Source organism: Ciona robusta, chromosome 2, assembly GCF_009617815.1.
Source record: "Ciona robusta chromosome 2, ASM961781v2".
Taxonomy (NCBI): domain Eukaryota; kingdom Metazoa; phylum Chordata; class Ascidiacea; order Phlebobranchia; family Cionidae; genus Ciona; species Ciona robusta.
In genome coordinates, this window is record NC_143236.1 from 2,348,426 (window position 1) to 2,374,474 (window position 26,049).

The 26,049-nt window shown below is 34.5% G+C and overlaps 7 protein-coding genes across 13 annotated transcripts; 2 read left to right on the forward strand and 5 right to left on the reverse strand.

Annotated features, from left to right (window-relative positions):
* Window positions 1-44: 44 nt before the first annotated feature.
* Window positions 45-6,860, reverse strand: LOC149740017 (beta-1,3-galactosyltransferase 5-like). Of its 2 annotated transcripts, none has more exons than XM_089871438.1 (7): window positions 4,217-5,677; window positions 3,687-3,928; window positions 3,386-3,501; window positions 2,942-3,111; window positions 2,021-2,156; window positions 1,716-1,904; window positions 45-659 (listed from the first exon to the last, which is right to left on the reverse strand). In XM_089871438.1, the coding sequence occupies exons 1-7, from the start codon at window positions 4,324-4,326 to the stop codon at window positions 534-536; spliced, it is 1,089 nt and encodes a 362-aa protein (XP_089727564.1). In that variant the 5' UTR covers window positions 4,327-5,677; the 3' UTR covers window positions 45-533. The 2 variants fall into 2 exon arrangements, with proteins under 2 accessions (XP_089727564.1, XP_089727565.1); XM_089871439.1 differs by lacking the exon at window positions 45-659 and adding an exon at window positions 719-929 and having other exon boundaries at window positions 4,217-6,860.
* Window positions 6,861-8,438: 1,578 nt separating this feature from the next.
* Window positions 8,439-10,051, forward strand: LOC149740018 (uncharacterized). The gene is made up of 3 exons (XM_089871471.1): window positions 8,439-8,727; window positions 8,938-9,159; window positions 9,810-10,051. The coding sequence occupies exons 1-3, from the start codon at window positions 8,518-8,520 to the stop codon at window positions 9,903-9,905; spliced, it is 528 nt and encodes a 175-aa protein (XP_089727597.1). The 5' UTR covers window positions 8,439-8,517; the 3' UTR covers window positions 9,906-10,051.
* LOC149740019 (uncharacterized) lies at window positions 8,607-13,094 on the reverse strand. Of its 3 annotated transcripts, XM_089871372.1 has the most exons (8): window positions 12,689-13,094; window positions 12,560-12,633; window positions 12,424-12,501; window positions 11,540-12,365; window positions 11,411-11,475; window positions 11,253-11,348; window positions 11,118-11,195; window positions 8,607-10,918 (listed from the first exon to the last, which is right to left on the reverse strand). In XM_089871372.1, the coding sequence occupies exons 1-8, from the start codon at window positions 13,087-13,089 to the stop codon at window positions 10,098-10,100; spliced, it is 2,439 nt and encodes an 812-aa protein (XP_089727498.1). In that variant the 5' UTR covers window positions 13,090-13,094; the 3' UTR covers window positions 8,607-10,097. The 3 variants fall into 3 exon arrangements, with proteins under 3 accessions (XP_089727498.1, XP_089727497.1, XP_089727495.1); XM_089871371.1 differs by having other exon boundaries at window positions 11,118-11,348; window positions 12,424-12,492; XM_089871369.1 differs by having other exon boundaries at window positions 11,118-11,348.
* An 85-nt stretch (window positions 13,095-13,179) lies between these two features.
* Window positions 13,180-17,223, reverse strand: LOC149740020 (uncharacterized). 2 transcript variants are annotated; one of them, XM_089871374.1, is made up of 8 exons: window positions 16,717-17,223; window positions 16,563-16,651; window positions 16,143-16,256; window positions 15,089-15,908; window positions 14,933-14,994; window positions 14,802-14,840; window positions 14,672-14,734; window positions 13,180-14,291 (listed from the first exon to the last, which is right to left on the reverse strand). In XM_089871374.1, the coding sequence occupies exons 1-8, from the start codon at window positions 17,115-17,117 to the stop codon at window positions 13,453-13,455; spliced, it is 2,427 nt and encodes an 808-aa protein (XP_089727500.1). In that variant the 5' UTR covers window positions 17,118-17,223; the 3' UTR covers window positions 13,180-13,452. The 2 variants fall into 2 exon arrangements, with proteins under 2 accessions (XP_089727500.1, XP_089727499.1); XM_089871373.1 differs by having other exon boundaries at window positions 14,672-14,743.
* Window positions 17,224-17,813: 590 nt separating this feature from the next.
* LOC149740021 (uncharacterized) lies at window positions 17,814-19,376 on the reverse strand. The gene is made up of 2 exons (XM_089871454.1): window positions 19,262-19,376; window positions 17,814-18,997 (listed from the first exon to the last, which is right to left on the reverse strand). The coding sequence occupies exons 1-2, from the start codon at window positions 19,302-19,304 to the stop codon at window positions 18,147-18,149; spliced, it is 894 nt and encodes a 297-aa protein (XP_089727580.1). The 5' UTR covers window positions 19,305-19,376; the 3' UTR covers window positions 17,814-18,146.
* Window positions 19,220-22,060, forward strand: LOC149740022 (uncharacterized). Of its 2 annotated transcripts, XM_089871415.1 has the most exons (6): window positions 19,220-19,362; window positions 20,178-20,483; window positions 20,549-20,628; window positions 20,734-20,811; window positions 21,018-21,092; window positions 21,148-21,283. In XM_089871415.1, the coding sequence occupies exons 1-6, from the start codon at window positions 19,358-19,360 to the stop codon at window positions 21,249-21,251; spliced, it is 648 nt and encodes a 215-aa protein (XP_089727541.1). In that variant the 5' UTR covers window positions 19,220-19,357; the 3' UTR covers window positions 21,252-21,283. The 2 variants fall into 2 exon arrangements, with proteins under 2 accessions (XP_089727541.1, XP_089727540.1); XM_089871414.1 differs by having other exon boundaries at window positions 21,018-22,060.
* On the reverse strand, window positions 19,833-25,923 carry LOC149740023 (uncharacterized). 2 transcript variants are annotated; one of them, XM_089871403.1, is made up of 4 exons: window positions 25,245-25,923; window positions 24,950-25,140; window positions 24,316-24,384; window positions 19,833-24,226 (listed from the first exon to the last, which is right to left on the reverse strand). In XM_089871403.1, the coding sequence occupies exons 1-4, from the start codon at window positions 25,646-25,648 to the stop codon at window positions 23,418-23,420; spliced, it is 1,473 nt and encodes a 490-aa protein (XP_089727529.1). In that variant the 5' UTR covers window positions 25,649-25,923; the 3' UTR covers window positions 19,833-23,417. The 2 variants fall into 2 exon arrangements, with proteins under 2 accessions (XP_089727529.1, XP_089727528.1); XM_089871402.1 differs by having other exon boundaries at window positions 24,950-25,143.
* Between the last annotated feature and the right edge of the window lie 126 nt (window positions 25,924-26,049).

Genomic DNA, 26,049 nt, shown 5'->3' on the forward strand with positions numbered 1-26,049 from the left:
CTACTTTCTAAAGTCCACCCTTTTTAAAAGTAAAACACTAAAAATTTGTCCTTTGTTCAGCTTTTATTACAGATATACTAAAGTTTTAAGAGTAATGACCGAAGAACCAAATAATGATGCCATTAACTAAACCAAAACCACACGATAATTCAAGGTTTAAATTAAAAGAAATGCTTTACAGCTTACTTTAATAGTTGATAACTAGTTAGTTATAGATTCTATTTCGTTATAGATTCTATTTCTAACGACTATGCAATATTGACGGTACTATAACACTCAAAAACCTCTTTACCGCTCGCGTTATGTCTCTCGCGTTTGACAGGAGACACGTCAAGACAGATCGTTTAAATCTTTGTCGACATCTAGCGTTAATAGAACAGAGTGTTTATATACGATTATACGGTGTCGTGACGTAGTTGTTCTGACTGATATATTTGTACGGGGTGCTATTGCGCATGCGCCGAGTATAGGCCTATATGCCTTGGTTGGTCAAAATTAAACACTGTAAACAGTAAAAAAACATAATGCGAGTACTATAAATCAGTAATTGATGTACTAATTCGTTGCCATTCATCCCGCAATTTTGTTTTAACGTCGTCCAAATCGTTACTGAAGTACAAGCATGACCCGGCTTGCATCGTGTCAAGCGGGACCTGAGCCTGCGTAAAATATACTGACATTAAACAGGTTTAACATAGGGAAATGACTACTACAAGAAAAATATGATTTGGTAAATGTAGTAGGATGGGGAAAGATGGTATACCTGTTCATTCTATTTTCTCGTTCGGTTTGGTAGTAAATTAAGAACATTCAAAGAAATATAAAACCTCATTCCCACAATTTCCATAGACTGTTTGGTATTTGTTTAAAACACCATCAGGATATTTGAGTGTTGTGTGTTAAAGGTGTCCCGTTTTTTTTTCACCCTACTGCATGAAAAAAGTCGGATGTCACACGGGTGTTTATATTTAACAGCCGTACCAAGAAAAATGTGGTTACTCTACATGGTTATTTTATATTAGGGTGGAAAAGACGGATCTCGGCGTAAGACGTGCCTTTTACCGGTGTCGTAATATATTCGTTCCGACTGATATATTTGTACCGGGCGCTATTGCGCATGCGCCGAGACGCTCCTGCGCATGCGCAGTAGGTCGGAACAAATACAGTGACCGCCTCGTCCAAATTTCTTAGGACCCTCTGTTGTAAAAGTTCCAGAAACGACGTTTACACGTTAAAACTTTAGATTTTGATTTAAAGTAAGCAGAACTGAGTTGGTATTTTGTTGTAGCCTAGAAAAAGTAAGTATACCACTAACAAACTTATTTTTAAATAAGCGCATTTTACTTATTTTAATTTAATAAGCGCATTTTACTACCAAAGTGTTAACGTGTATTTTTAATACAAAAAACATTTATTAATTAAAATGTACAAGGATCTTAAGCTGTCTCGTCTTACCCTGTTTTTTTTTGAATTTGTAAAATTACACCTATTGTGCGAATCGCTAAATAACTCTAACTAACTCGTGTGTTTAAATATGTTTTTTGAATGATGGTTTTTAATGCAGAAATGGTAGTACTAATTAGTACCAAAAGCCGTCATGTGATATTATTAATTAGTACCAAATAAAAGCCGTCATATATTTTGATTTTGGAAATATTGGGCAATATGTGCTTAAGTGTCCTATCTTCCCCCACTCTACAATATGCTACTCTTACCTTATATCGCAAAATACCAGTAATATAGGCATCGTCAATTGCTATATCTGAATGTGTTCGCTTCGAAGTCAGGTACAGTGTATGAGCGATATCATGCGACATTATAAAACATATTCCGTTGCAGTAATCAGGATAGAAAGGCAAATCGTAAACCTCTTCTGGCACGGAATACTTGCCCTTTCGCTCAACCTGGTTTAAAGAAGGTAAATTATACCAATTATGGTCCCTGCGCAAAGATGACAAGCAAAATCGTGAAGCAGTTCATACAGTAAAACAAATTTTAAGAAATGAACAACAAAACCAACCACGGATTTTTTTAAAAGCTCATTCCCACAATGAAGAACATTTCTCTTGGTTGAATTCTTTGTAATATAGCTTTGTAGAATAATAGGTAGGTTCAAAAATGCATCGTCGTCAACAAGCAAAACAAAGTCGGCATTTCTGTGAAAATAAATACAAGAATTGTTCCTACCATATACATATTAAAGACGTTATTTTGTGTGTATGGTTAACATGCAACCAGGAGTAAATCCGGTTACAAATACACACTAACGGGATTAATGGTATTAAACAATATCAGTCGTTTCTATATAAGCGACATAAAAACTCATACAATATACTGATATATTAACAAGATATATAGAAAATATGTTTGAAATCAGGTCACAAGCATTTGGAGATAATTAATGAAATGTGGCCTGTGTGCAATATAGTGTAGCAATACTCAATTTGTAGCCAAAATATAAACTTTATTATTAGCTATTATTCATTTTCTGTTATTACAAACTTATATGCATTTGTAGGATACAATATTTATTCGTACTTTCGAAGTGTCTACAGTATTATTTTGCGGTATTTACGTGTATTCTTAATAATAAATTCCTTTATTATTCAAAATTAACAACAATTTTAAATTGTCCCATCTTAGCCCCCTGTTGCTAAATCGCTAAAATTACACCTAGTGTGTGTTTTCATTTTTTAAATTGTTTTCAATAAAAGTGTGATAAAACTAATTCGTGGTAATGTCACTACCAAACCCATATATTTTAAGTTTGGACATATGAGACGATTTGTTCTAATCAAAGGTACCACCGTCTTACCCCACTCTACTATACATTTCTGTTTTGTGACGACACTGGTTTTACTCTTATACTAACTTTGGTGTTACTAACCTAAAAAAACAGTAGCCAGCAGTAGGCTACAGCTACATAAAAGTATTTATTCACCCGCAAAACTGATAACTCCATTTCAAGCCCATTAAAGACTTGACAGTCAGGTTTCTATAAGCGTCATAGTAAGATCCCACCACGATATCACCATGCTGACGATCTTCAACCAAAACATTATGTTGGTGGGAACCATTTGTCGACAGACCCAATAAAAATGCCACTTTAATCTAGTGATAAAATGTTTGTTTAGAAACTCTTGTTATATTTTATTTCTAAAGTAGTGTGGGGTAAGCTTGGAACACTCTCCTTTCTCGTCCCAATTGGTAGTACACATGTTACAGAGTTGGATTATATTTAAAGAATTTTATAACGAAGGCCCGTGACTCAAAAGTTGTTAATTGTTCTAAACACGATCAAGAGATTTGGGATATAGGCGTTAAGGATTCGCTATCTTACCCCAAAGTACTATAACATTGAATATAACACTCGACAATGCCACACCTGTACATTCGAAATGTTGGAAGTAGACCCCCAGGTTTCCCTAATCACACATCGTTGGTCAAAATGGTGCACGGAGCTTTTAACTAAAATGAGCAGCAAGTGGTCGTCGACATTTCCTGCAATATAAAAAGCAATTGTTTTTCGTCATTAAGATAATTAAGCACCTGTTTCCTGTACGTAATGAATATATATTAAATGTATTGCTGGTTATAATAGTATGTACTGTAGAGTGGATATAACATATATATTAAATATAATATTACGTGTCCACTTATTTAAATTAATATTGTTCTGTTTCTACCTGTTTTACAGAATTCATCTCTCGGCTTTATAACAAAATGAAACTCAGTCGTGGCAAAATCTGGAATTTCAGATTGCGCAGCTTCTTGATTGTCTTCCACGTCAATGAAAAAACGAAATGGTATAAGAACAGTTTGTAAACTATTGAAATAGTCATTTTCCACAAACGTCCACAGTTTTGGTGAAAGATGCTCAGGTTTTGTCGTCAAAGTTGGTTTGAAACCTCGTGTTGCATATGCAACACTGAAAACATGAATTTGTGAATTAGGTTATTAAATCCTGGTACATGAGGCACGTAACTAATATACGGTAAATATTAGGGTGGGGGAAGATGGGACACCTATTCATTCTAATTTCTCGCTTCGTTTGGTAGTATAAAAAAGAACATTGAAGGAATTAAAATACCTCGCGATTGTTGTTAGTTGCTTAAAGCGCAATCCGGATTTTTGGATAACTATGGGCTAAAGGTGTCCCATCTTCCTCCACTCTATTATATTTAATATACACCGTATATAGGTATGTAGGACTCACCAAGCAATGCAAATAAAACAAACTGTTGTTTTAAGTAATGTGACCGTTGATAAATACCGAAACTTTCTGAGGCATATCTGGAAAATGCAACGCACAGACCACAAATTCATCGTTTATTTTATGAATTTAAAGCTCACTGACGAACTTTGTACTTACTCTTTTTAAAATAGAATCTGCTCATACCATCATGATAACATAAGGAATCTCTATTTGTCTGTTTACAGCTTATATTATCGTTTGCCTGTGCAGTATAACAGTGTAAGGTTTCACATGGAAAAGAAACGTCCACAAACATTTCGGTTTCTGAATTTGTGCGTACTGGTTAGACGATAGATGTAGGATAATGTGGCTGATTAACGACACCACAGGAAGCCATAAACAAACAATCAATGTCTGAGTTGCATACGAATCTAGCTCAAAGTAGCGAAAAAGTTTTTCTCAAGGTGTCGGTACAATACCTGATACACAAACACATAAATCACATTACTACAGCATGACGTCAAAAATTATGCTTTGGTGTCTGCTGGACAGCTTGGTGAGTCTGTCTGACCAAAAAAGACTTACTCAAAGAAGTGTTTTTTTGGTCTGACCTAGTTACTCAAAGAAGTTGTGTAGGGGGTGGTCACAAAAGTAGTTACTCTCTAGTCTCTACGCGTACTTGAGACTGTATCTCGTCTAAACGAACGATTGACTATCACACAGCTCAACAGTTTATTGACTTCTTTATTGACGACACAACGATGAAGTGACTATACGACGTAGAGAGGGCAGAAAAACAGGACACATAAAACATAAGCCTTATAAAACATATACGTGGCAAGAAAACGTACACAAGAAAAAAGGACAATATTGCGAAACCCAACTCGCCTATCCACGTGATTAAAGGGTCGATAAGATGTGGACATGCGTTTCCTAACACACAAACACGAACAGGAAATTATGACACAGCTTACTGATTAAGACGTAAGCACAATAGTTTACACAGGGTATATGGTACAATGGGGGAAGATAGGACTCTTAAGCACATATTGCCAAATATTTCCAAAATCAAAATAGATGACGGTTTTTGGGTAATACCACGAATTAGTAGTTAGTACTATCATTCCTTTATTAATTGACACCAATTTAAAAAAATATAATAAAACACACGAGGAGTTATTTACCGATCCGCACAAAAGGTGAAATTTTATAAATTCGAAAACACACAGGATAAGATGGGACAGTTTAAAATCATTGTTAATTTTGATTATTAAGTGTATATTTATAAATAGATATACACGTAAATAAAATTAGGTCTAAACTTTCATTTTCTTGCCCCACTGCTATAGTTTTTAACATGTTACCTATACGTTATGTTATTGCGTAACAATTAGTATTGTTTGAACGACAATGGGTAATGTTCGAACATCAATGGATAAATTTTGTATCCTACAAATGTATAACTATAACATGTAATACAGTAACAGAAAATTGATAATAACTATTGATAAAGTTTTTAATTTTGCTACAAATTGGGTATTACTACTCTCTTTTTGGCACAAGCCACTTCTCATAAATTTTCAAGAAGTGCAAATAGTGACCAAATTTCGAATATATTTTCAAAATATTATCTTTTTATTATATCAGTATCTTATAGTTGAAAACCCCCTGAGGTATAAATTACTAAATTAAAAGCAAATCTTTTCAAAGTTCGGCAATAAAAACATACAAAACTACAATGTGGGGGAAGATGGGACTCTAAATTGAAATATATTTACATTAGCAGTATTCTGCAACTTGTAGTTAACCTACCGAGTTTAACAGGCTGTGCCAGTTTCTTTGCCGTAAACTTCATATATATAACGTTAAACCAATATTTTTTGTTGTTTTTTATCTTAAATTAAAGTCATATTGACCCCTGCCTATTCTCTTCATGCTTATATCTCAGTGTTTTTACAAAACTAAAACTAGTTTTATGAGACAAAATCAAACTGTACGAAATATTCAAGGTTGTTTTATGAAGCTATGAAACTATAGTTTAATCGTTCGCACACGCAAACTAAAAAAAATCATTGGCTTTATTGTGATTTAGCGAGCTTTAAAAAATAGCACCCTACTATTTCGCATTTTTACCTGTTCAAAGTATACTGTTTCTATTTTACATAATTTTTTAATATTTAAAAACAGTAATCAGCTTTGACGGGCGTTTTATAAAGTCGTGATAATACTGTCGAATAATTTTGTAACCTTATTGAACACGTTAGTGGTCATATAGATCCTTTTTCGTCGAACAGTTGTTCTTGTTGTTGTTGTTGTTGTTGTTTTTTTGCGAGACTATTTTCCGCACTTATCTAAATTCTTAATTCTAGCATTTTCTTTAATCTCTTGATTTAAATCAAATCATAATATATATTTATAATTTTTGGACTGAATTTTCAGATTTAAAACCGCACGATGAGCGATTAATTAACGATTACTTTCTTCATGCACTTTACCTAGCGGAAACACTGTCTGGAGTTTGGCGGGGAACGACGGCACGTGTTATATACACAGAAATGAAAAAGAGTAGAACGCGCAACTGCCCAAAAACGTGATATATTCTTTTTTTCTATTCACGTGACCGCCAACTCCGTCCCCATTTCGCTTGGTCTCCATTGTAAAAGATAGGCGCATGGTAGTTTTAGGAGGTTTCAGCTGTTTATTTCAAAACTACACGAACTATTCAAGTTTATTAGGCCAGTTTAGTTATTTGGTGGGTTAACGCTTACAGTTTACCACTTGTTTAGGAAATTTAAATATTAAATAAATTTAATTAAAAACCTTTAAAAAAACGGGTTGTTAGAAATATATATATATTAGAAAATAGTTGTTTTACCCTATGACTTGAAATTAAGTCAAAACACGGAGAAAAACTACATAAAACCCCTCGATTCCATTGACTACAATAGTAAACGGGAACGACCTGCGAAAGAAAGAGAGTGTTATCATGCTCCCCCCTTTACCTATATTGAAGATGCGCGTTCTATTCTTTTTTATTTCTGTGGTTATATAAGATAAGAAATCCAGAGTCGTATAAACACCGAGTAGTCCAACTGCCGTCTATGTGTGTCCAAAATAGAGCAAAAGTGGTGACTTTGACAATGGGTATAACGAACTTGTTAAGTTTTGTTTGTGTTTTCCTATTGTGGGAAGCTGTAAAACAGCTTCTATTTACCTTACCAAACATTTTTTAGAAAAAATGTATAAATTTAGCCGCTTTAAATGACTAAAATGTCGCAAATCAACCGCTTCTAATTCTAATTTTTGACTTTTTTTGACACAGAAAACAAATAACACATGTTTTCTACATTTTTCAACCTTTAAATTTGTTTTTAGGCCCAAGTTTTTCTGTAATTTACCGAAAAACATACATTTTCCCTATACCTACTGTGTTATTTTGGACCCAAAATTGCCGTTCAATTTGTGTTTTACGTAACAATGGGTTGGACTACTCGGTATTTCTATGGCTCTGAAGAAATCCACACAACGATTCACGACTGAATCAAACTATTAGCATTTAAGTGGGGACGCATTAAATGCACAACTCTTATACCGTATTATCATTAAACGTAATTGAAACATTAGTTTTAATTCAACATCATATGATTAATATTAACTGCTAACATTACCTAATTACTGTGTGATTACGGTTTGTCAAAATTCATGAAAAAGCGACGATGTTAAGCGACGACAACGTTAATTAGTGTAAGTTTACACTAAACACATGGTACAGGAGTTGTACAAAGCGTATTTACACATATTCTTTACCAATCACTCAATCCTTATACGTCATAAGTTTCATTAGTTATAATACATGTAGGTAAATACATTCTGCCTACTGCTCCACAGTCACCAATGGCGACTATAGAACCCGTTTTGTTGGTTACTTCAGATTTGTTTTTGGTCGAGCCCAGTCGACCGTTGTAGTAAAATGATTAATTAATATAGCAGTGTGGGGGTAGATGAGACACCTTTTCTCTTGTTTTCTCTTTTCATTTGATAGTAAACAAAGAACATTTAATGAATTTTAAAACCGTATCTTCACGACTTCCACAGGCCGTTGTTAATTGTTTAAAACACGATCAGGCTATTTGAATATTATGTGTTAAAGGTGCCCCATCTTCCCCGACTTTACTATCTTATGCTAATTAGTTTGAAACGTGTTCATTCATTAGATCTGTGATCTCTTGTTTTTCTGATTATCATTAAATGGGGGTCCGTAAAAAGAAAATTAAACAAAAGTCTCGTCTGACAAAGTGTCCCATCTTCCCCCACCCTACTATATGTTAACTGGCGTCGGCAACGTCTCGGTTGAATATCTTGTCGTTGTCAAGATGGTTGTTTATTTTTCACTGGCTGGTGTGTTTGTTCAGACGGGCGTTTCCGCTTCACGAGGCATACGCCATCATAACAAAACGCTTAAAGCACTATCGCACTGTAAGCAGGTTTGCAGTGGTGTCTTACTTACCTCTTCGTACTTGTCGACCTCCCAGGTGAGTGATTATAATTTAGTTTTAGTGTGTTAAGCATAACAGCGCTGTAGTTATATTTGGTGTTCAGTTATTCAACACATGTATGGGTTTCTTATTCATGGTATACTTATTGTGTTCTGCAAGCACACGTTAACTAACTATGTATGAATAAGTTAACTAATTGCATAAACACTATAAATAATAACCATATTATATCATTCGCACCTACAGGTTAAACACAAAAGGATTAAAATGAGCCTCACCGATGCACAAAGGGAAACTGAATTGGCTCCTTTAAAATCTGCTGGATGGTCCATGGTTAAGGATAGAGATGCAATTTACAAGGAATTTTTATTTTCAAATTTTAATGAGTCTTTTGGCTTCATGACTAGGGTTGCTTTAAAAGCCGAGACCATGAATCACCATCCAGAATGGTTTAACGTATACAATAAGGTATTGTTTGTTTTATATTATATATATTTTATATTTGCAATTAATTAAGCATAATAAAATTTGTACTATGAATTAAAGTAGAAATAACAGTGTAAAACTATATGTGTGTATAGGGATGCACAATAAGAAATTTTGAATCTAATTATTGGATTCAGTATTCTATTTGATGATGTTATTATACGTCATTTCTTGCAGTACACTAACAATTTTACAAAAATGGTTACAACACGTTTCGCATTAGCGGTTCTGCTTGATGCGTAGTTAGAGATTAAGCGTTTTCATATCTTAGTTCTGCAGAGCATAATTGTCATAACATAAGGGGCGAAAATGCCAAATAAGCAACATTTGATACAACACAAAAATTGTCTAAAACTTTTAAACGTTTTAAAAATGTTTAATATACATGAAAAACCTTCCAAATTCTAAACTAAGTATTCCAGGATATGTTAAAATACCTAATTAATCTGTAATGTGCACCCCTATGTTCTTGCAAGTAGTAGGTACAACTATTTTAGGCACATGATGTGCAGTGTGCTTTTGTTCACAACAACTGACAATTTGTTCACAACAACTGACAACAAAACAATAATAAATGCACATTTTTGTAAAACTGCATGCAGCTCACTGGTTATAAAACTTTTCTAATTTAGGTACAAATCACATTAAGTACACATGATGTTGGTGGTCTATCAATGCGAGATGTTACTTTGGGAAAGTTCATTGAAGAAGTTTTTATAAAAAAATAATATTAATAATAAAAAATAAAACCATGCAAGTGCAATCAGTAATACTGTTTAATTATTTTGCAATAATCATCTACATGTGTCTTTGCCTTTTGTATCTTACTAAAGTGCGTGATGAATATAATACATGTTGAATGTACTGTTGTAAAGTGCTCTATATGAAAAAACTATAAGTTGTGTAACAGAACTTAATTTTTACCTTTTTAAGTGAGCAAGTAAACTCTGACTTTTACGTAGACTCTCTTCTTTCTCTCTTTCAGAGTGCCAATTAGTAGCTGCATTCTGTCTTTTAATTGCCTGTTTTACCAGCATTTCTGCTTCTTGGTACTTCCCATATTCTTGCATCAAGGATGCAAGGTTATGTGTACATACACCATAAGTAGAATAAGTTTCCGCTTTTGTACCAAATGCTTCCTCGTAAGATTTGATCCCAGACAAATAGCTCTGCTCTGCAGCTTTTTCTTTACCAGTTTTAAGGAAAAAGTTTCCCATAACACTATAGGCTCTTCCAAGGATATTAGCTTTCCTGGCTGTTTCACTGGAGGGAAATGATTTAATCATATCAATAAATTGTGTTAAAACCTTCTCAACATTCAGTTGATGCTGAAAAGATGTACTATGCCGCTTGACACAGTTTCTTAAATCATTCATACAGTTTAGAATACCTTTTGGCCCATTGGATACATCGGTACACCTAGCAAAAAGCTTTGCTGCTGAAATAACAACCAATGTGGCCATTGAATAACAGCCACACCTAAAGTATCTTTGACCAATCTGCCGCACTGCTTCACCCAGTTTGAAACAGTGATAGTTAACTGGGGGGTCTTGCTCTAGGTTTTGGAGTGTTGTAGTGAGCAGTTTTTTGCTCTCTTCTCTCTTATTCCCTTGACTTAAACATAAAGCAAGTTTTAGCATGTACAGTGGCTTATCTGTGGAGGAAAGGTGATTTTGACATCTTTCATAGATAGGCATGGCTTGTGTGTATTCTTGCCTTTCCCACAACTCATCACCATTTTCTGTGCGCAAAAAGTAGTAAGTAATTTTTCAAAGCATAAAATATTGGTATAGTCAGAAAATGAAACATGATTACTGGAGGTTAAGACCTGTGAATGTTTTCATGAATTACAGAGACTTCTACGATTAAAAAATGCTTAGGCATTAGAAATATGTGCAGTCAGGTAGCTTGTGTATTTTTAGTAAATATATAGTAGTTACCTAGCTCGAGTAACTGGAACATGTAGTTTTCTGAGTGTTCTGTTGATTCTGTGGTGGTGATACCACCAGAAGTAGTGTCTGCAGTAGAAAGCAATCTGTAAACTTTTAAATCACTTACATTAAATAATTTTTTACTGTCACTGGAGTGTTTAGCTTGAGATTCCACTGGAAATGACACAAATTCTGAAGTATTTGTTGAATTTTGACCAATACTTGCTTCATTTTCTGTGCCTGTGTAATGAATTGCCACAATAGTGTATTACTTCAGTAAATATAATTATGCTGTAGGCTACCTATAATATTAATTTTCGACACTGAAGTTAAAGTTGCCTGCTGAGAAGTGGATTGAGCTTTTGTACTGAAAAACAAAATGTGCATGGGGTTGCCAGTTTATGTTTACACAATCTCAAACATTTACTTACAAAAGGCGCCTAGTTCTGACTTCTTTCAATGCACTGAAAGATTTTTTTAAACATTCTTCTTTTGTGGCTGATGAATTTTCCCAATCATTTGCTGCTTCCTGTCGCTCAATTGCTGCTTCAAATAATCTTTCGACTTCTTCAAAATTTTCACCCATTTCTTGCAATGTGTGAGCTAAATTGTGTGTGGTCGTTCCATAGTCACTTCGTTTTCTGGCATCATTCTCTCCAAACCATTCTTCAAGAGAAGCTATAACCTTACGGTAGCATACAACCGCTGTTCTTGGATTGTGCTTGTACAAACGTCCCAAGTACATGTAACCGGTACCTAAGGCTTCAATGAGCTCATCACACTTTGTCATTGCTTCCAGTAAATTTAGAACCTTTAGAAACGTATGTCTTACAAGTTCTTTGCACTTAACGGTGCTCTGGTCTGTGTCTGCTACAATTTTCATGTCAGTCATGCAATTTGTCATGCCTATAGCTACAAGACTAGCATTTAAACACTTAGAAAAAGCAAATGCTGATGCAGAAAATATCAATACCGATCTTGAATATGCTGCTTCATTGCGATACTTGCAACCAACATTACGTAAAGCTTCTGCATATTTCAAGCATTGATCACTGAGGTGAGGTGTCTTCTCAATGTAAGTAAGTGCTTCAGTTATGAGTAGATTACATTCACTTTCTCTTTTACTAGCTCGAAGACACAATGCAAGTTTAAGTTGCACTAATGACCGTTCCAAACCTGATACAGTTTTTAAATACGTCTCCAAATAGGAAAGTGCTTCCCCGTATTTACCTTCCTCAAATAATGATGCGCCGTCATCTAATAATATATTTTTTTGTTATTGTATTGCCGTTGCCTAAATGTTATTAATAAATACCTTGAGCAATCAAATCCATCATCTCTTGAATGTTAATAGGTGTTGTTTTATTGGTGTTTGGTGGCACGTCTATAAAAACTGGGAATTTATATTTAAAATGGCATATTATACTTGTAATGGTGATTGTAATATTTACCTGAATCGGAAGTGTCAACCTGCTCTATTGTTTCTTTACTTTTGATAGACGACCCACCAGAACAGGATGACTGCCTGTTTGTCCATTAGTTTAAATAACTACACACAGAGCATTAGTTTAAATTCTCACCTTTCAAGATGAAAAGACAGGTGGACTTCTTGAAAAATGTTGAAGAAACTGTCTTCTAATAGTGAGGGCAAATCTTGCAGGGTTGAGTTTAATTTTCGATTGCCCACTCCACCCTTAATATCGTCGATTAGTTGACCTTCATTTTCCACAGTGAAGATCAACTGAGAATCAGTAAGTTGGCGGAAGTTGGAAACTGAAGCTTCAGGATAGCTATGTAGGATAGCATAACATAATGCGGTTGAGATTCCCCCTTTACGAACAACTGTATGAAGGAATACTGATGGAATTGGTGTTAACAATGCAGTTGAAATATCTTGACTGTCACCCCGCCAAAAGACACTAGTTGCTGCTTTCTGTAGCTCTCCTGGTAAGTGGTGCAAATCAGACACTCGTATGTTCATGCCTATTTTGTTTCTAAAACAATTGAACCTAAAATATATGTCAATTACAGATCAACAGATAGAAAAAAATCCAACAATACGTTAACAGTGCAATAAAATAGATGCATTTTATTTTAGATTTACAAAGAGAGATAAAACAGTAACAAAATGATTCAAACTAATATACTGGTTCAATACAAAGCTAAGAAAAATTATTTATTAAAATATTTCATGTTTTTGGTATTACCCACACCACAGTGAAGAAACAATAGTAGGTCACCAGTAATATATTAGCATTAAATTTAAATATTACATATTCATTAAAAGGATGAACACCAAAATAATGTTTGTCACTTCCCCGATGTATCAATCTACACTTTGTTTTTACTTGTGCGTGGAGTATACTGATGTTCTTTCTAGACCTACTCTGGTAAGATTTATTGATCGTTTCCTTTTGTCTTCTGATTCCCAGTCAGTTGCTGCCATTTGTCGGTCCATTGCTATAACGAACATTTCTCTTGCTTCATTTATTTCGCCGTTGGTTTCTATGCTCACAGCTAAGTTGTGGGTGCAGACACCATAAAGAAAATAATATTTTGCATCCGATCCAAATTCCTCTTCATAAAGTTTAATTCCTTTTTGATATAGTGATATGGCATCTTGCATGTTTTTATTTGTGTAACAAAATACTCCAAACAAATGGTATGCTTTTCCCAGGTATTTCGCTTTATGTTGGATGTTGTGTGTTGTACTAAACGCTACCATCATGTTTAAAACTTCTGTGAGAGCAGTGTGGAGAAAGGTGTCAACATACGTGCTTGTTCCTTTAATATCATTTATATGATCTAAATTTTTCATGGAATTGTAAATGCCAATGAGAGCGTTTGAATGATCTGAACTTAAGGAAAATAGTTTGGCTGCTGTCACATACATCCACACAGCCATTGAGAAGTAGGAATACTCTACATATTTTTCTGCAATCTTTCGTATTAATTCTGCTGTTGCAAAGCACTTGTACTCATTTGGTGGATTTTCCGTTAAGTTTTTCATTACAGAAGTAACAAGTCGTTTGCTTTCTTCATTCTTCCCAAGCTTTTTTTGGCATAATGCTATTTTAAGTTTTAAATAGATTGCTTCTTCTGGGGCGGCATTTTTTAAAGCTTCCTCCAAGTGAGGAAGAGCCTCATCAAAGCAACCTTGATCAAACTTATCTTCTGCTCGTTCTGAAAGCGGAGTAAACCAGTTTTATTAACTTCAATCTATTTATTTTTATATAAAGAAAGTATATGTCATAATTACATATTTAGCCATGGCTTAGCTGTCCTGGCCTCTAGACCAGAAGATGTGAAAATCATAAACCAAACAGAAAAAATACCCCTCTCCAATAGTCATCTGTAAAGTACATATGTGGTATCTTATAAGGAGCGGGTGGGTATGAAAATTAGCAGGATAAATACCTTTCATTCATTCAATGCCCTATTTATTAGTTAATAGTAAATGTGGTAATACAGAAGTAAAATATCTATAAGCCCCACGTTTGTTTTTTTTTAAATACCAAGAATTCTTAATATCTTGTATCTACCAATGTACAAGTATACATTACGTTGCTCCAAAACTTGTTCAAAATGGAATTGGTTTTCATCTTTCAATCCCACTTTTTCATCATCTGTAAATTCTAAAAAAAATTGATACAAATGCTACTTTTCCTTGCATAAATCATCTAATAGGAGTACCTGTGTGTTGATCTGGTTTGTTTAGTCGTTGTGCACCACCTAAAATATAGTCGTCAGTAATATGCAACTTGCTTGCTTTTATTGAGTGATTAGTTTAAGCAAGATTTTCAAAGTAAAATAAAAGGTATTACCTTGATTACTTGTTTTCTCTTGTTCATATTTACTTTTTTTCTCTTCCACCAAACAGGATCGGCTGTTAATAATAGTTGGACATATTAGTAATACCCTATATGCTACATATATCATTATGTCATTAAAATTCTACATATATCGCAAAGTCAGCTTACTATGCTGGGGAACATCTCAGTTTTTCAAGCTCATCTTCACTTTCTATCAGTTGTTGTTGTTTTGTTTTTGAATGCAGCTTCCAGTCTTCTGCTCCTTTTTGCCGCTCAATAGCTGTCATTAAAATCCTCTCCACTTGCAAGGGGTTTTCTCCAACTTTTCGCATTGAACGAGCCAAATGGTAAGTTGTCATGCCATAATCACTGTTCTTTGCAGCATTTTTTCCCGAAGCCTTTTCCAAGACCTCAATGCCAGATTGAAATGAGCTGATTGCTTTATTAAGCATACCATGAGCATTGTAAAGGCCACCCAAATACATATACCCTGTACCAATAGCCTCTGCTTGTTCCTCACATTCTTTCATTGATTTTAGTAAGTTGATGATCTGAGTCAACTTGCTAAGAACCAGTTTTACACATGATTGAGTCGAATTTTCTTGTGCAACACTCAGAATATCAGTCATACAGTTAGACAATTTTGGAAATACTGTTGTAACATGCATGGTCTTGCTGTAAATTGTTGCTGATGCATAATATATTAGAACAGCTGGGACAAAGGACTTTTCCTTCTCATATTTCTTAGCAATATGAATAAATTCCTCTGCGTATCCCATGATATTGTTTAAGCTGGTGTCTTGTTTTTCAACAGATGTAAGAGCTTTAGTAAGAAAGGAATTATATTCTCTATTACAGGCACGGAGACAAAGAGCCAGTTTAAGTTGTAGTAGTGGTTGCTCTTGATCTGGCACAGTTTTTAAGGAAGACTCCAAAAATGGAATTGCTTCTCTATATTTACCCTCATTAAATAGAGATGCACCATCATCTGCAAATTTATCCCTGTCATAGTTGCCTTACAATTCATTACTGCTCCGTGGCACAGTGGCTAGCACGCTTGCCTTTAGCCTAGAGGTTATGGGTTCAAGGCTAACTCGTGAGCTGCCACGTGGTGTATGAAACAGAACACCTGTGTTATAAGTGTCGTTTTCCAGCCACGTGAAGAGAAAGCAAATTACAATCAGTCATTCATTCACTTTATAAAAAGATTTTGAATGCTTACCCTCAGTAAGAAAACTTAACATATCCTCAAATCTAAACTTAGATGAATCAACTGTTGTTTCCGTGCATTGCAGATTGGTTGATGACTCTTTGACTTTTGGATTCGTTGACATTTCTTTTCATAAATGCATAAAATCAGGTATTTAATAAAAATTACATTTTCTAATGGTAATCCTTTAGCTGAAATTTTGGTTTCAGACAGTATAGCCTTGTTTTTTCCCCTCTGTTTTAACGTAGGAATCAAACATTCGCTCTCTTTCAAAGTTAATTTTCAACACGAACGCCCAAGTTTTTTCAAAAAAAAATTATACAGTGGGTATCAGTGAGACCTAAGGAACATTTTGAAACCAAAATTTCAGGTGGCCACCAGCTAAAGGATTACCTTTTCTAATTATGTAAAATTATAAAATTGAATACCTACCATGAGACAAATCATTTTCATTGTTTTCCCTGTTTCTATTGTCAGGTACTGTTGTCTTTGAATCAATTTGCAAAGTTGACGACCTGGTCCTATATTTTACACAAACTCTGCAATAACTCAAAATAAATTCTTAAAAATACTATAGAGTACTTACAGTTCTAGTTCAAATGTCAATGTGGATGTCTTAAAAACGCTGTATAAACTGTCTGATAGCAGTGAGGGCAAATCTTGCAGACTTGAGTTTAATTTCCGATTGCCCACTTCACTTTTAATATCGTCGATTAGTTGACCTTCATTTTCCACAGTGAAGATCAACTGAGAATCAGTAAGTTGGCGGAAGTTGGAAACTGAAGCTTCAGGATAACTACGAAAAATGGCAAAACATATAATTGCAGATATTCCCCCTCTCCGTACATTTGTAGGGCGCAACGGTGGTGGAATATCTCTCACGAACTCTGTGTTAATGTCACACAGGTCACCCCGCCATACTGTCGTTGCTTTAATTGTTCGTAATTCGGTCGGTAACTTGTCAATTGATACAACTATTTTATACATAACGCTAAATAGTTTAAAATATAAAAAAACTCAGATGGGCTGACTATTATAACTTCCCGTTTTTAACAAATGTTACAACAATTTAAGGGAATTCCCCAAGAATTTTACTGGGAAACCACCTTCTAGTAGTTTTTTCCAATGTTGCCAGATCATTATATTATGACTATAAAGGATACTGGGTTTAAACGCAAGCTGTCGACGATACTTTCCGTTATTAATACCATTAAAAAACGAAAAATAGTTATTTTGCCGCATTGGGTCAATTTTATTTTAATTGGAGTCATCAGTCATGTGTTGTTGCCACAATAAGCATTGATATTTTGCGTTTATGTGATAATTTAAACAACACTGATTGTGATTAGCATAATAATATTTTGTTATTACATTCATGTTCCTTAAAGAATTTAGTTGGTCAATCTTTTTAACTGTCTTAAGCATCACATTTATCATACACATACTATACATACCAAAACAAATGTTTAGGTATTTATGCACATACCACCATATTTAATACTCAATTGACAATCTCCCAAAATAAATTGGGTTAAGCTCATTAAGTATTTTGGTAAAGGCAATACTGTAGTTAAAAAAATCGAAATCATTAAAACTTCAGATATACAACATTTTTTATGTCAATAAACTTATATGCAGTACAAAATATATAAAATGAAGTGCATATACAGTAAAAAATTATGATCTTGTGTAATTAATATTTTTATTTACAACAATATATCAAGTGCAAGATGTAAATTTTAAACACACATATGAATGTAGTTATGTTTACCCATAAGCATGGGTTGTTCATTTAGCACACAAACTAAATATGTTTGTAGTATATTAGTTCTTTATATGTTTTCTGCTCTGAATGTAATTAAAAAATTTGTATTAAAGTTAGAAGAAATATCAAATATAGAAGTAATATAAAGAAAGATTAAAAATAGAAGTAATCTCATAGAGAATATTGATTTTCTTTGTTAATTTATTATTGTAATGATGCTTCAAGTATTAATTATGGAAACTGTTTTAGTTTTATTTATTTTTAAGGTCACTTATTCTTTTAGCCACAGTTTCACGCAAAGTTCTTGTCTTTTCCAAACAGCTTTGTTTTCGTTCCTCAGATGGCCAGTCTTGTGCTGCCAATTGTCTCTCTGATGCTTTTCTTAAAAGCTCTTCAGCCTCTTTTAGTTGGCCATTGGTCATCATGCTAGAAGCAAGGTTGTGAGTTAGGTTGCCGTAATGGGAGAGATGTGAAGCTTGTATACCATATCCCTTTTCTAAAGCTTCAACAGCTGACCTATAGTAATGCTGCTCTTCAGTGTTTTTTTTAATAAAGCTGTATGAATGTGCCATGTCATGGTATAAGCTTGCTAAACGTCTTGGTTCATGGTCAAACAAAGCAAAATAGTCTTTTGATTTGATTAGTTCATGAATAGACCGAACACAGTCATGCAGGAATTGTTCTTTTTGTGCATCATACATGTGAGCATTCATATTTGATGATGATATGTTAGCGAGACACTTAACAATTCCAACAATAGCAGCTGCATCATCATTGGTTCGATGAAAAAGTTCTGCAGCTGTACGAAAGATCCATCCTGCTTTACAAACTGAATCCACGCTTATGTATTTCTCACCAATAGGACACAGTGCTTCAGCTATTGGCGAGCATAATTCTTCAGTTGGTGGATATTCAATTAGATTTTTCAGGGTGTTGGAAAACAAATTGGAGCCTTCTACTGGTTTTCCACATTCCCTCAAGCAAAGAGACAGTTTCAATTGCATCGCAGGCTTGCTTCTAGCAGGTGCTGTTCTTAAACTATTTTCCAAACCAGTGATAGCTTGATCATATCTTCCTGCTTCCCAAAATTCATTTGTATCATCTGCAAAATAACCATATTCTAGATTACATTTTGTCAGTTATGTTATTATATTGTAATTTGTAAATACGCTTGCATAATCCTTTCTATATGTAAGTCCTACTGTTGTGTTAGTCTATTTTGTTTTACTCGGACCTTCATTTTAAGTTGAATAAAGCCTATGATCCTTTTCGTTCGTCATATAGGTTTCCGGCATAGGTTTTACACATTAGTGATTAATTAGGAGTGTAAATGGTTACTGTGAAAAAATAAAATTGAAGACGTTACCTTCAGCAAAAGCTGCCAACATTTCTTCAAAACTGATACTCATTTTTCTGTTGGGTTCTCAAGATTGTATCCCCTTTCCCAGAGTTTCACAATATTATGAGGTGAGTACTTGTTTCTTTAATATGTAAAATAATTTAATGATTGTATATTTATATGTGTGTAGTTTAAAGCATCATGTCTTCTTTGTTAAGATGTTAGTTAGAACTATGAACAATGTACTGCTGTATATAATCAAGGAGTTTGTCTGTGGGTTGATGCTTAACTCTTTCTATTCTTTTTTATTAATAAATGGTTCACATATAATAGATTTAAATTGAACAACAAAGCTGATGCTGTATAATTTGTATAAGTTTTGTAAAGTATTATTGATGTTATATAATGTATATATAAAAGCTATAAAACTTATTTTGTTATTCTACTGGAAAGCAATATCCCAATATAAATACAAGTAGACTACTACATTGCTACTTTAATTCTGCTATATGATCTTGTATAGTTCAATACCTCATATACTATATACACCAGATAAACACAATCTAGAGAACATGTAACCTATGTGGAAACACCTACATCTGCCTATATGTTGTTCACAGCTTCAAACATTGGTGCATCCCCCCAAAAATATTAGGGGAATTCCCAACTCTTGGTTGGTGACTCTTTCAAAATGTACAGGCACCAAACTAAAGGCTAAAATAATTATCTTGAGTTAACTATGAAGCTGCATTATACATAAATTAAGATATATAAAGACTGAAAACTATAGGCACAGATGTTTTAAACAGATGTATTTGCAATAATAGGTTGATTATAAATGTAATTCTTACTCTGGATCAATTACTTTCTGACATTCAAGTTGTGCACTCTACTGTATTAGGAGAGGAGACTTTAAAGATTTTTCAACCAAATTATTTCAAAGAGTTCCAGCCAAGTATCATCCAGACATAATACAAAGAGGTGAAATATCAGCTGCATTATGTTATGCTATCCTGCAAAGTTATCCTGGAGCTTCAGTTTCCAAATTTCGTCAGCTCACTGATTCTCAGTTGATCTTCACTGTGGAAGAAAAGAGTTTCCTAGTAAATGATGTTGAAAGTGGAAAAGCTAACCAAACTTTGGGTTCATTTTTAGCTTCTCTAAGTGAAAATGCAAACTTAGATTTTAGTAGCTTTGGTACATACAGGAACATAAAGAGATTCATTTTTACTACTGGCACCTCAATCGGGTAAGTTATTAATTTACGGCGTGTATTTTTCTTACTTTTTGATGTAACTGTGTGTGAAATCTTAGGAAAACTAAAACACAACAGGAAGCAACTAAAGAGCTGCCAAGCCAACCAGAACCTGAAGTTAAACCAACTATAAACAAAGGTTTGTAAATAAAAGTTTCTGACAACACATACTAGAAATTTCTTTAAAAAAATATTATGAATTCTAAAACAATCCACTTGTGTACAGTCACATTTATCATTCCAGAAGTTCCAGTTTTATCTGAATCCAGTTCATGCACTGAGGAAGATCAAACTACTGATCTCTTTGCAAGTGTAGCATATGGTAACTACTGTCATTAACTTGTCAAAAATATATATTTTCCTGTTAGGCAACACCAATGCATGCAGAAAAGCCATGTCAGTTTGACGCATTTGAACTGCCTCATTTTCATAAAAAAAAGGGAATTCAGCCACATTAAGTTTAGCTGGGTTGATTATTTTCTACTTTCTTTTGGTTTACGAGGGTACTAATGTATGTGGTTTACGCAGAGGATGCTGCGTTTCTCATGGACAACAAACGTTTTCAAGAAGCGCTCACACTTCTTGAGCAGTGTACACTTAAAGGTGAGCAGTGTTGTGTACAACTTCGGATATCTTTATGTCTGCGTGAATGCAACAGGAGACAAGAAGCTGATAAATTATTGCACAGCACAATCCATGATCTCAAAACCAAACCACCTACAAGCAAAAGAATTAGTCTTGCAAGCTCTATTGTTAAAATAGCAAAGATGTTTGGAGAATATAATGCCTTTTCTAGATCTGTACTCATCCTTCTGGCAGCTGCACAACTACTAGCCAGTGTTAGCTGTGATAATGTTGCAGGTATCAAGTTAATGAATATAATGGCTTGTCTGCGACGGTTTCAAAGCAAATCTGATCAATCTTACCGAATAAATGAAATGATACATGAAAGCATGCTAGAAGTATTTAAGTTGCTTAAGGAATTCACTTTTAAAACAAAATCTGAAGAAGTAGACACAGTAAGCCATGGTCACCGCCACTTGGCTGCATCATATGAGAAGATTTTTGAGGCAACTAAAGCTGAGGAACAATATAAAGCTGCCGTTGAAATCTTGGAAAATGGTTTTGGTGAATCTGCGAAGTTGTACTATAACTATGCAATATGTACACACAACATTGCAGTTAAAATGGAGGAAAGAGGTGACATGGTGTCTGCAAAAGTGTGGTTCACAAATGCAATTGAAAGACACAAAGCAGCAGAAGATTGGAGCACAGAGCAAGAACGGGAGAAAGCGATAGAACTTTCAATTATTGGGCTGAGTAAAATTAGTGTTTAACATTCTGAACTTATCGTTTTTGGTGTATGTTACTGTTCCAGAGTTCTAATATAAACTTTTGCAATTTTTTCATTGTGTATATATACATATATATATCTATATATATACAGTATTATTTTATATTGAATGTTTATTAGAACTTTAATTGTGTGTTTAACAAAGTCATGTTTATACAGTGAACATTTAAATTGCTAAAAATGTAATTATAAAATAAAAGATAGTACTGATACTGATTACCACTAGTGTTTTTCTCAATAAAGATTAATATAAAAATGCTGTTACCATAACAAAGTCTATAATTTTATTTTCACTTAATTACACAATACCAATTTTTTACCTTCCATGGATTATATTTTGAAGCAGCTTGGTCCCGGAATATCGTCCGACACTATGATTAAGTGGTTAGCGAGGTAAAGGGTACAAGGCTCGACGATGCTACTATTGTGGGCGTATGTGTCCATAGGCAAGACACTTAACGGCAATTGCTACAACCCAGTGGTCACCAAAGGGTTTAGAGGTTAGGGGATTATCAGTCATACATAAAAAAATAATCACCCACAAAGGCACAAAGTAACATACATGGTAACTCGTAAGCTGGCACAAGGTGTATGAAACAGAACACCCGTTTTATAACGACTGTCGTTTTCCAGCCACGCGAGGATAAAGTATGTTACATTTAGTCATCCTTAATACTTAACATTTAGCCATTTTTAATCAGAGAAGCTGCAAAATTGTGTGCTTGCAATTCATGAACTCGGTAATGATTGCCACATTATACCCATAATCCCAGCAGTGATGCTTAATGGGGGTAAACTGACAGTGTTCACCAATTTCAGCAACACATTTTTGATGCAAAAAAAACAGCTCCATTTTAGTCAGGACTTTTATATGACAGATTTGATCGTGGTAAATGTGCACCTTGCTATATAACCGAATTGCTAAAAGAATGTTACCATGTTTTATTAATTTCCTCTTCATAAAGCTTTATATTTTGTTTTATGCTATAGTAGCAAAAACATGTTTTGTTAAAAACTTAGAATTGTGGATGCATAATTGCACTTCAAATATTTGACCTTGCACTATCATTTTGAATTGTAATTTTTTTTCCACAGTGAGATCAATTGAGAATCAGTGAGCTGAGGAAAGTTGGAAACTGAAGCTCCAGGATAACTTTCCAGGATAGCATAACATAAAGCAGCTGATATTTCACCTCTTTGTATTATGTCTGGATGATACTTGGCTGGAACTCTTTGAAATATTTTTGAAATAAGTCACCTGTACATCACACGATGGAATGCACAACTTAAATGTCAGGAGAAAAATTATTCAGAAAAACCTAAAATCTCATATCAAGCAACCTATTGTTTTTCAACCTATAACTGAGTACATATTAAAAATAACATAACATTTATAGTCCAAAGAAAACCAAAATTGACAATCAAAGTGTAACAAAGCTTAATTTTGAAAATGGTACATAATATAAAGAAATCAATATAGACAAATTGGTAAAAAAAAATTTTAAAACAATTACGACATTGTAATAGAAATAAATGATACCGTTACATATTTGAAAAGCAATTAACAGAAAGTTTTATTTATTTAAAGCTCTTTGTGTGAGTTTTATTGATTTCTGTCTGCTTTCTTCATCTGGCCAATCTGTTGCCTTACGCTGTCTTTCCAAGGCAAGGTGAAACATTCTTTTGGCCTCTTCGTGCCTCCCCATATCACCTATACAAGCTGCCAAGTTATGTGTACAAACTCCGTAGTTGAAATGCTGTTCTGCCCTGTCCCCGAATTTATCATAAAGTAAATCTATTGCATGTTCGTTATACCTTGCGGCTTCTTTAGCTTTACTTTCCGAACTATATGCAGAGGCAAGCTGTCTGTACGAGCTGGCTAAACTATCTATTTTGGTGTGATTTGAACAACTCAAGTTTTTAAGTGATTCAACAAGCTTGTGCAACGTTGAAAGGATCATTTGAGTCAGTTGAAAGCTGTGCGTTTTTCCATCCTGCAGCATTCTGATGTTGGTGATGCAGTTTGCTATGCCTATTGCTCCATTATCTGAGTCAGAACTGGCCTCAAACAAAGATGCGGAGGTTGTGAATATCCAAAGTGCACGTGAGTAGGACTTTTTTTCTGTGTAGCGTTCCCCTACTTTTCGGTATATTTCAGCAATTGTAGTGCAGCGACTGGGAGGGGGCGGGTTATCTTTCACATCTTGAAGAGCCTGCGAAATCAGTCTGTTGCTTTCAGCACTTCTTTCTAGTTCATGCATACAAAGAGCAATTTTAAGCTGCAAAATTGGTCTATCATGTTTTGTTGCAACCGGTAGACACTGCTGCAGGGCTGGAAACGCTTCTTTGTAATTTTTTGCTTGCCATAATCTTTCTGCATCTTCTGCAAAAATGTTATAATAATCAGTTTTATAATGTACATATTTCATTTAAATATGCAGCATGTCAGGGGCACACTACAGCTCAACATACCTTCGATAAAGAAGCTTGACATTCTGTCAGGGGTCAAATCCAACCCTATTGTTTCAGTTACAGTTGTTTCTGTTAAGCATAGATACTTAGTTACACATTGTAGCCTACATTTAATTTAAACTAAATTAAAATTACACAGATTTGTCCAGTCCAGGTACCAGAGGAATGGGATCACACTGGTGTATTAGTACATTAATATAAGTGCAAAAAAAAACCAAAGCGAGTTCATGTTTTTGTCAGGCAGTTTATATTGTTTTAAATGTGCATATGCTGAAAAAAAGCTACACATCAGAAAAGTGTGTACGCACACACACATATACTCGCACACACAGACGGACAGAGTGGTGCGTTTGCACTCACAATTCCTTTGTTTATGATTACTAGATGTTTTCAAAAGTGTGAAGGACAGCGGTTATGTGTTATATGCTGAACTTTACAATAATTATAATATGAGCAGCTGATAGTGATACACCGGGTATAACATGAACTTTTTGGTTGTCGGCACTGTCGGGTAACTACAATACTTGACATGGTTTGAATAACACAAATTTGTTGATACTCGAACAGGTGATAATAAAAACCCGAAATAACCTTGGTGCATACCTAGCTTACATGCTGGCCTATTACCCATTACCTGTAAAAAGGTCGGTTGTTTTAGGATTTCTTTCTTTATATACAGGTGGTGAAGCTTTATAACTTTGTTTTGGTGGAGTTTCATGTTTAGGTGGTGTCTTGTGTTTTGGTGGGGCATGATGTTGGTGATATGTGTCTTCTTTGGGCTTTAAATTTTCACGAAGAGGCGTTTCCATGCTTTGTTTTGACTCACTGCTTTGAGAAAATATAGTTTAAAAAATGCCATTTAGGACAAACAATATGTGTATGTTTGCTATCAGACTTATATTTTGCATCAGGTTAGGTTTGATACTTACATATTTGATGCAGCTTTAAATTCAATTTTTATTTTTCGAATATCATTTATAAGTTGAGTCTCGTCTAGAAATTGTTCATTCCTGAATACTTTATGAACATTTTCTTCCGCTTTTCCATGTCTAACATCCTTGCTAAATTGACCTTCTGTTTCCACTGTGAACACCAATTCATTTTTATTGAGCTGTCGAAAGTTGCAAACAGAATCTTCGGGATAACTATGAATGACGGCAAAACATAAAGCAGCTGATATCCCACACTCTTCTATTTTCTTTGCCACTGATTGTGTTGGGATTTTTCTTAATATATCTGTACAAATGTCTCTGTAATCGCCGCGGAACAAAATGGTTGACTGAATATACCGCAAACTATGCGGAAAATTACTTAAATCGACACAAACTTCCATATCGTTGTGGTACACATAGCCTCAAAATATCTAAACGAACTGGTGATGACAAAACAAACCCCGGTACTTCCCCCGATTTTGGCCATGCCGGGATTCCCCAACTGGCGATGGTTGCAATATTGATCAAAAGTTCCCTAAAACTGCAGGGGTGTCCTGTATATGTCGAATTTATTAACACATTCCATCACCAAGTATGTTTTCTCTTAACTTATGCCAAACAAGCAGTAGGCCTACGTTTCTACTGTCGTTAACAGATAACTTCCTACGACTCCCGTTTGCGAAAAATGTTATATCAAGGTTAGTGCAGATGGTCACAATGATCTAGTGGGAACCTTATTGACTTATACCTATGTGCACTTTACCCGGCCCGTTCTTTCACTATTAGATGTTAATCTAGGCCA

Coding starts and splice junctions, on each gene's coding strand:
- LOC149740017 (XM_089871438.1), bottom strand. CDS start 4,326: ATGAATTTGTGGTCTGTGCGTTGCATTTTCCAGATATGCCTCAGAAAG. Junction 3,502..3,686: donor AGATGAATTCTGTAAAACAG/GTAGAAACAGAA, acceptor TTTATATTGCAG/GAAATGTCGACGACCACTTG. Junction 1,905..2,020: donor AGCTTTTAAAAAAATCCGTG/GTTGGTTTTGTT, acceptor TCTTTAAACCAG/GTTGAGCGAAAGGGCAAGTA.
- LOC149740018 (XM_089871471.1), top strand. CDS start 8,518: ATGTTAACTGGCGTCGGCAACGTCTCGGTTGAATATCTTGTCGTTGTC. Junction 8,728..8,937: donor CGTACTTGTCGACCTCCCAG/GTGAGTGATTAT, acceptor TCGCACCTACAG/GTTAAACACAAAAGGATTAA. Junction 9,160..9,809: donor GGTTTAACGTATACAATAAG/GTATTGTTTGTT, acceptor TTTCTAATTTAG/GTACAAATCACATTAAGTAC.
- LOC149740019 (XM_089871369.1), bottom strand. CDS start 13,089: ATGAACATACGAGTGTCTGATTTGCACCACTTACCAGGAGAGCTACAG. Junction 12,366..12,423: donor GATGGATTTGATTGCTCAAG/GTATTTATTAAT, acceptor ATATATTATTAG/ATGACGGCGCATCATTATTT. Junction 10,919..11,117: donor GTTCCAGTTACTCGAGCTAG/GTAACTACTATA, acceptor TTTTGCGCACAG/AAAATGGTGATGAGTTGTGG.
- LOC149740020 (XM_089871373.1), bottom strand. CDS start 17,117: ATGTATAAAATAGTTGTATCAATTGACAAGTTACCGACCGAATTACGA. Junction 16,652..16,716: donor TTGACATTTGAACTAGAACT/GTAAGTACTCTA, acceptor TGTAAAATATAG/GACCAGGTCGTCAACTTTGC. Junction 14,841..14,932: donor AGAGAAAACAAGTAATCAAG/GTAATACCTTTT, acceptor ACTATATTTTAG/GTGGTGCACAACGACTAAAC.
- LOC149740021 (XM_089871454.1), bottom strand. CDS start 19,304: ATGAGTATCAGTTTTGAAGAAATGTTGGCAGCTTTTGCTGAAG. Junction 18,998..19,261: donor GTTGGCAGCTTTTGCTGAAG/GTAACGTCTTCA, acceptor GTTATTTTGCAG/ATGATACAAATGAATTTTGG.
- LOC149740022 (XM_089871414.1), top strand. Junction 20,629..20,733: donor TAAACCAACTATAAACAAAG/GTTTGTAAATAA, acceptor TTATCATTCCAG/AAGTTCCAGTTTTATCTGAA. Junction 20,812..21,017: donor CTTTGCAAGTGTAGCATATG/GTAACTACTGTC, acceptor TGGTTTACGCAG/AGGATGCTGCGTTTCTCATG.
- LOC149740023 (XM_089871402.1), bottom strand. CDS start 25,648: ATGGAAGTTTGTGTCGATTTAAGTAATTTTCCGCATAGTTTGCGGTAT. Junction 25,144..25,244: donor TTTAAAGCTGCATCAAATAT/GTAAGTATCAAA, acceptor ATTTTCTCAAAG/CAGTGAGTCAAAACAAAGCA. Junction 24,385..24,949: donor AACAACCGACCTTTTTACAG/GTAATGGGTAAT, acceptor TATGCTTAACAG/AAACAACTGTAACTGAAACA.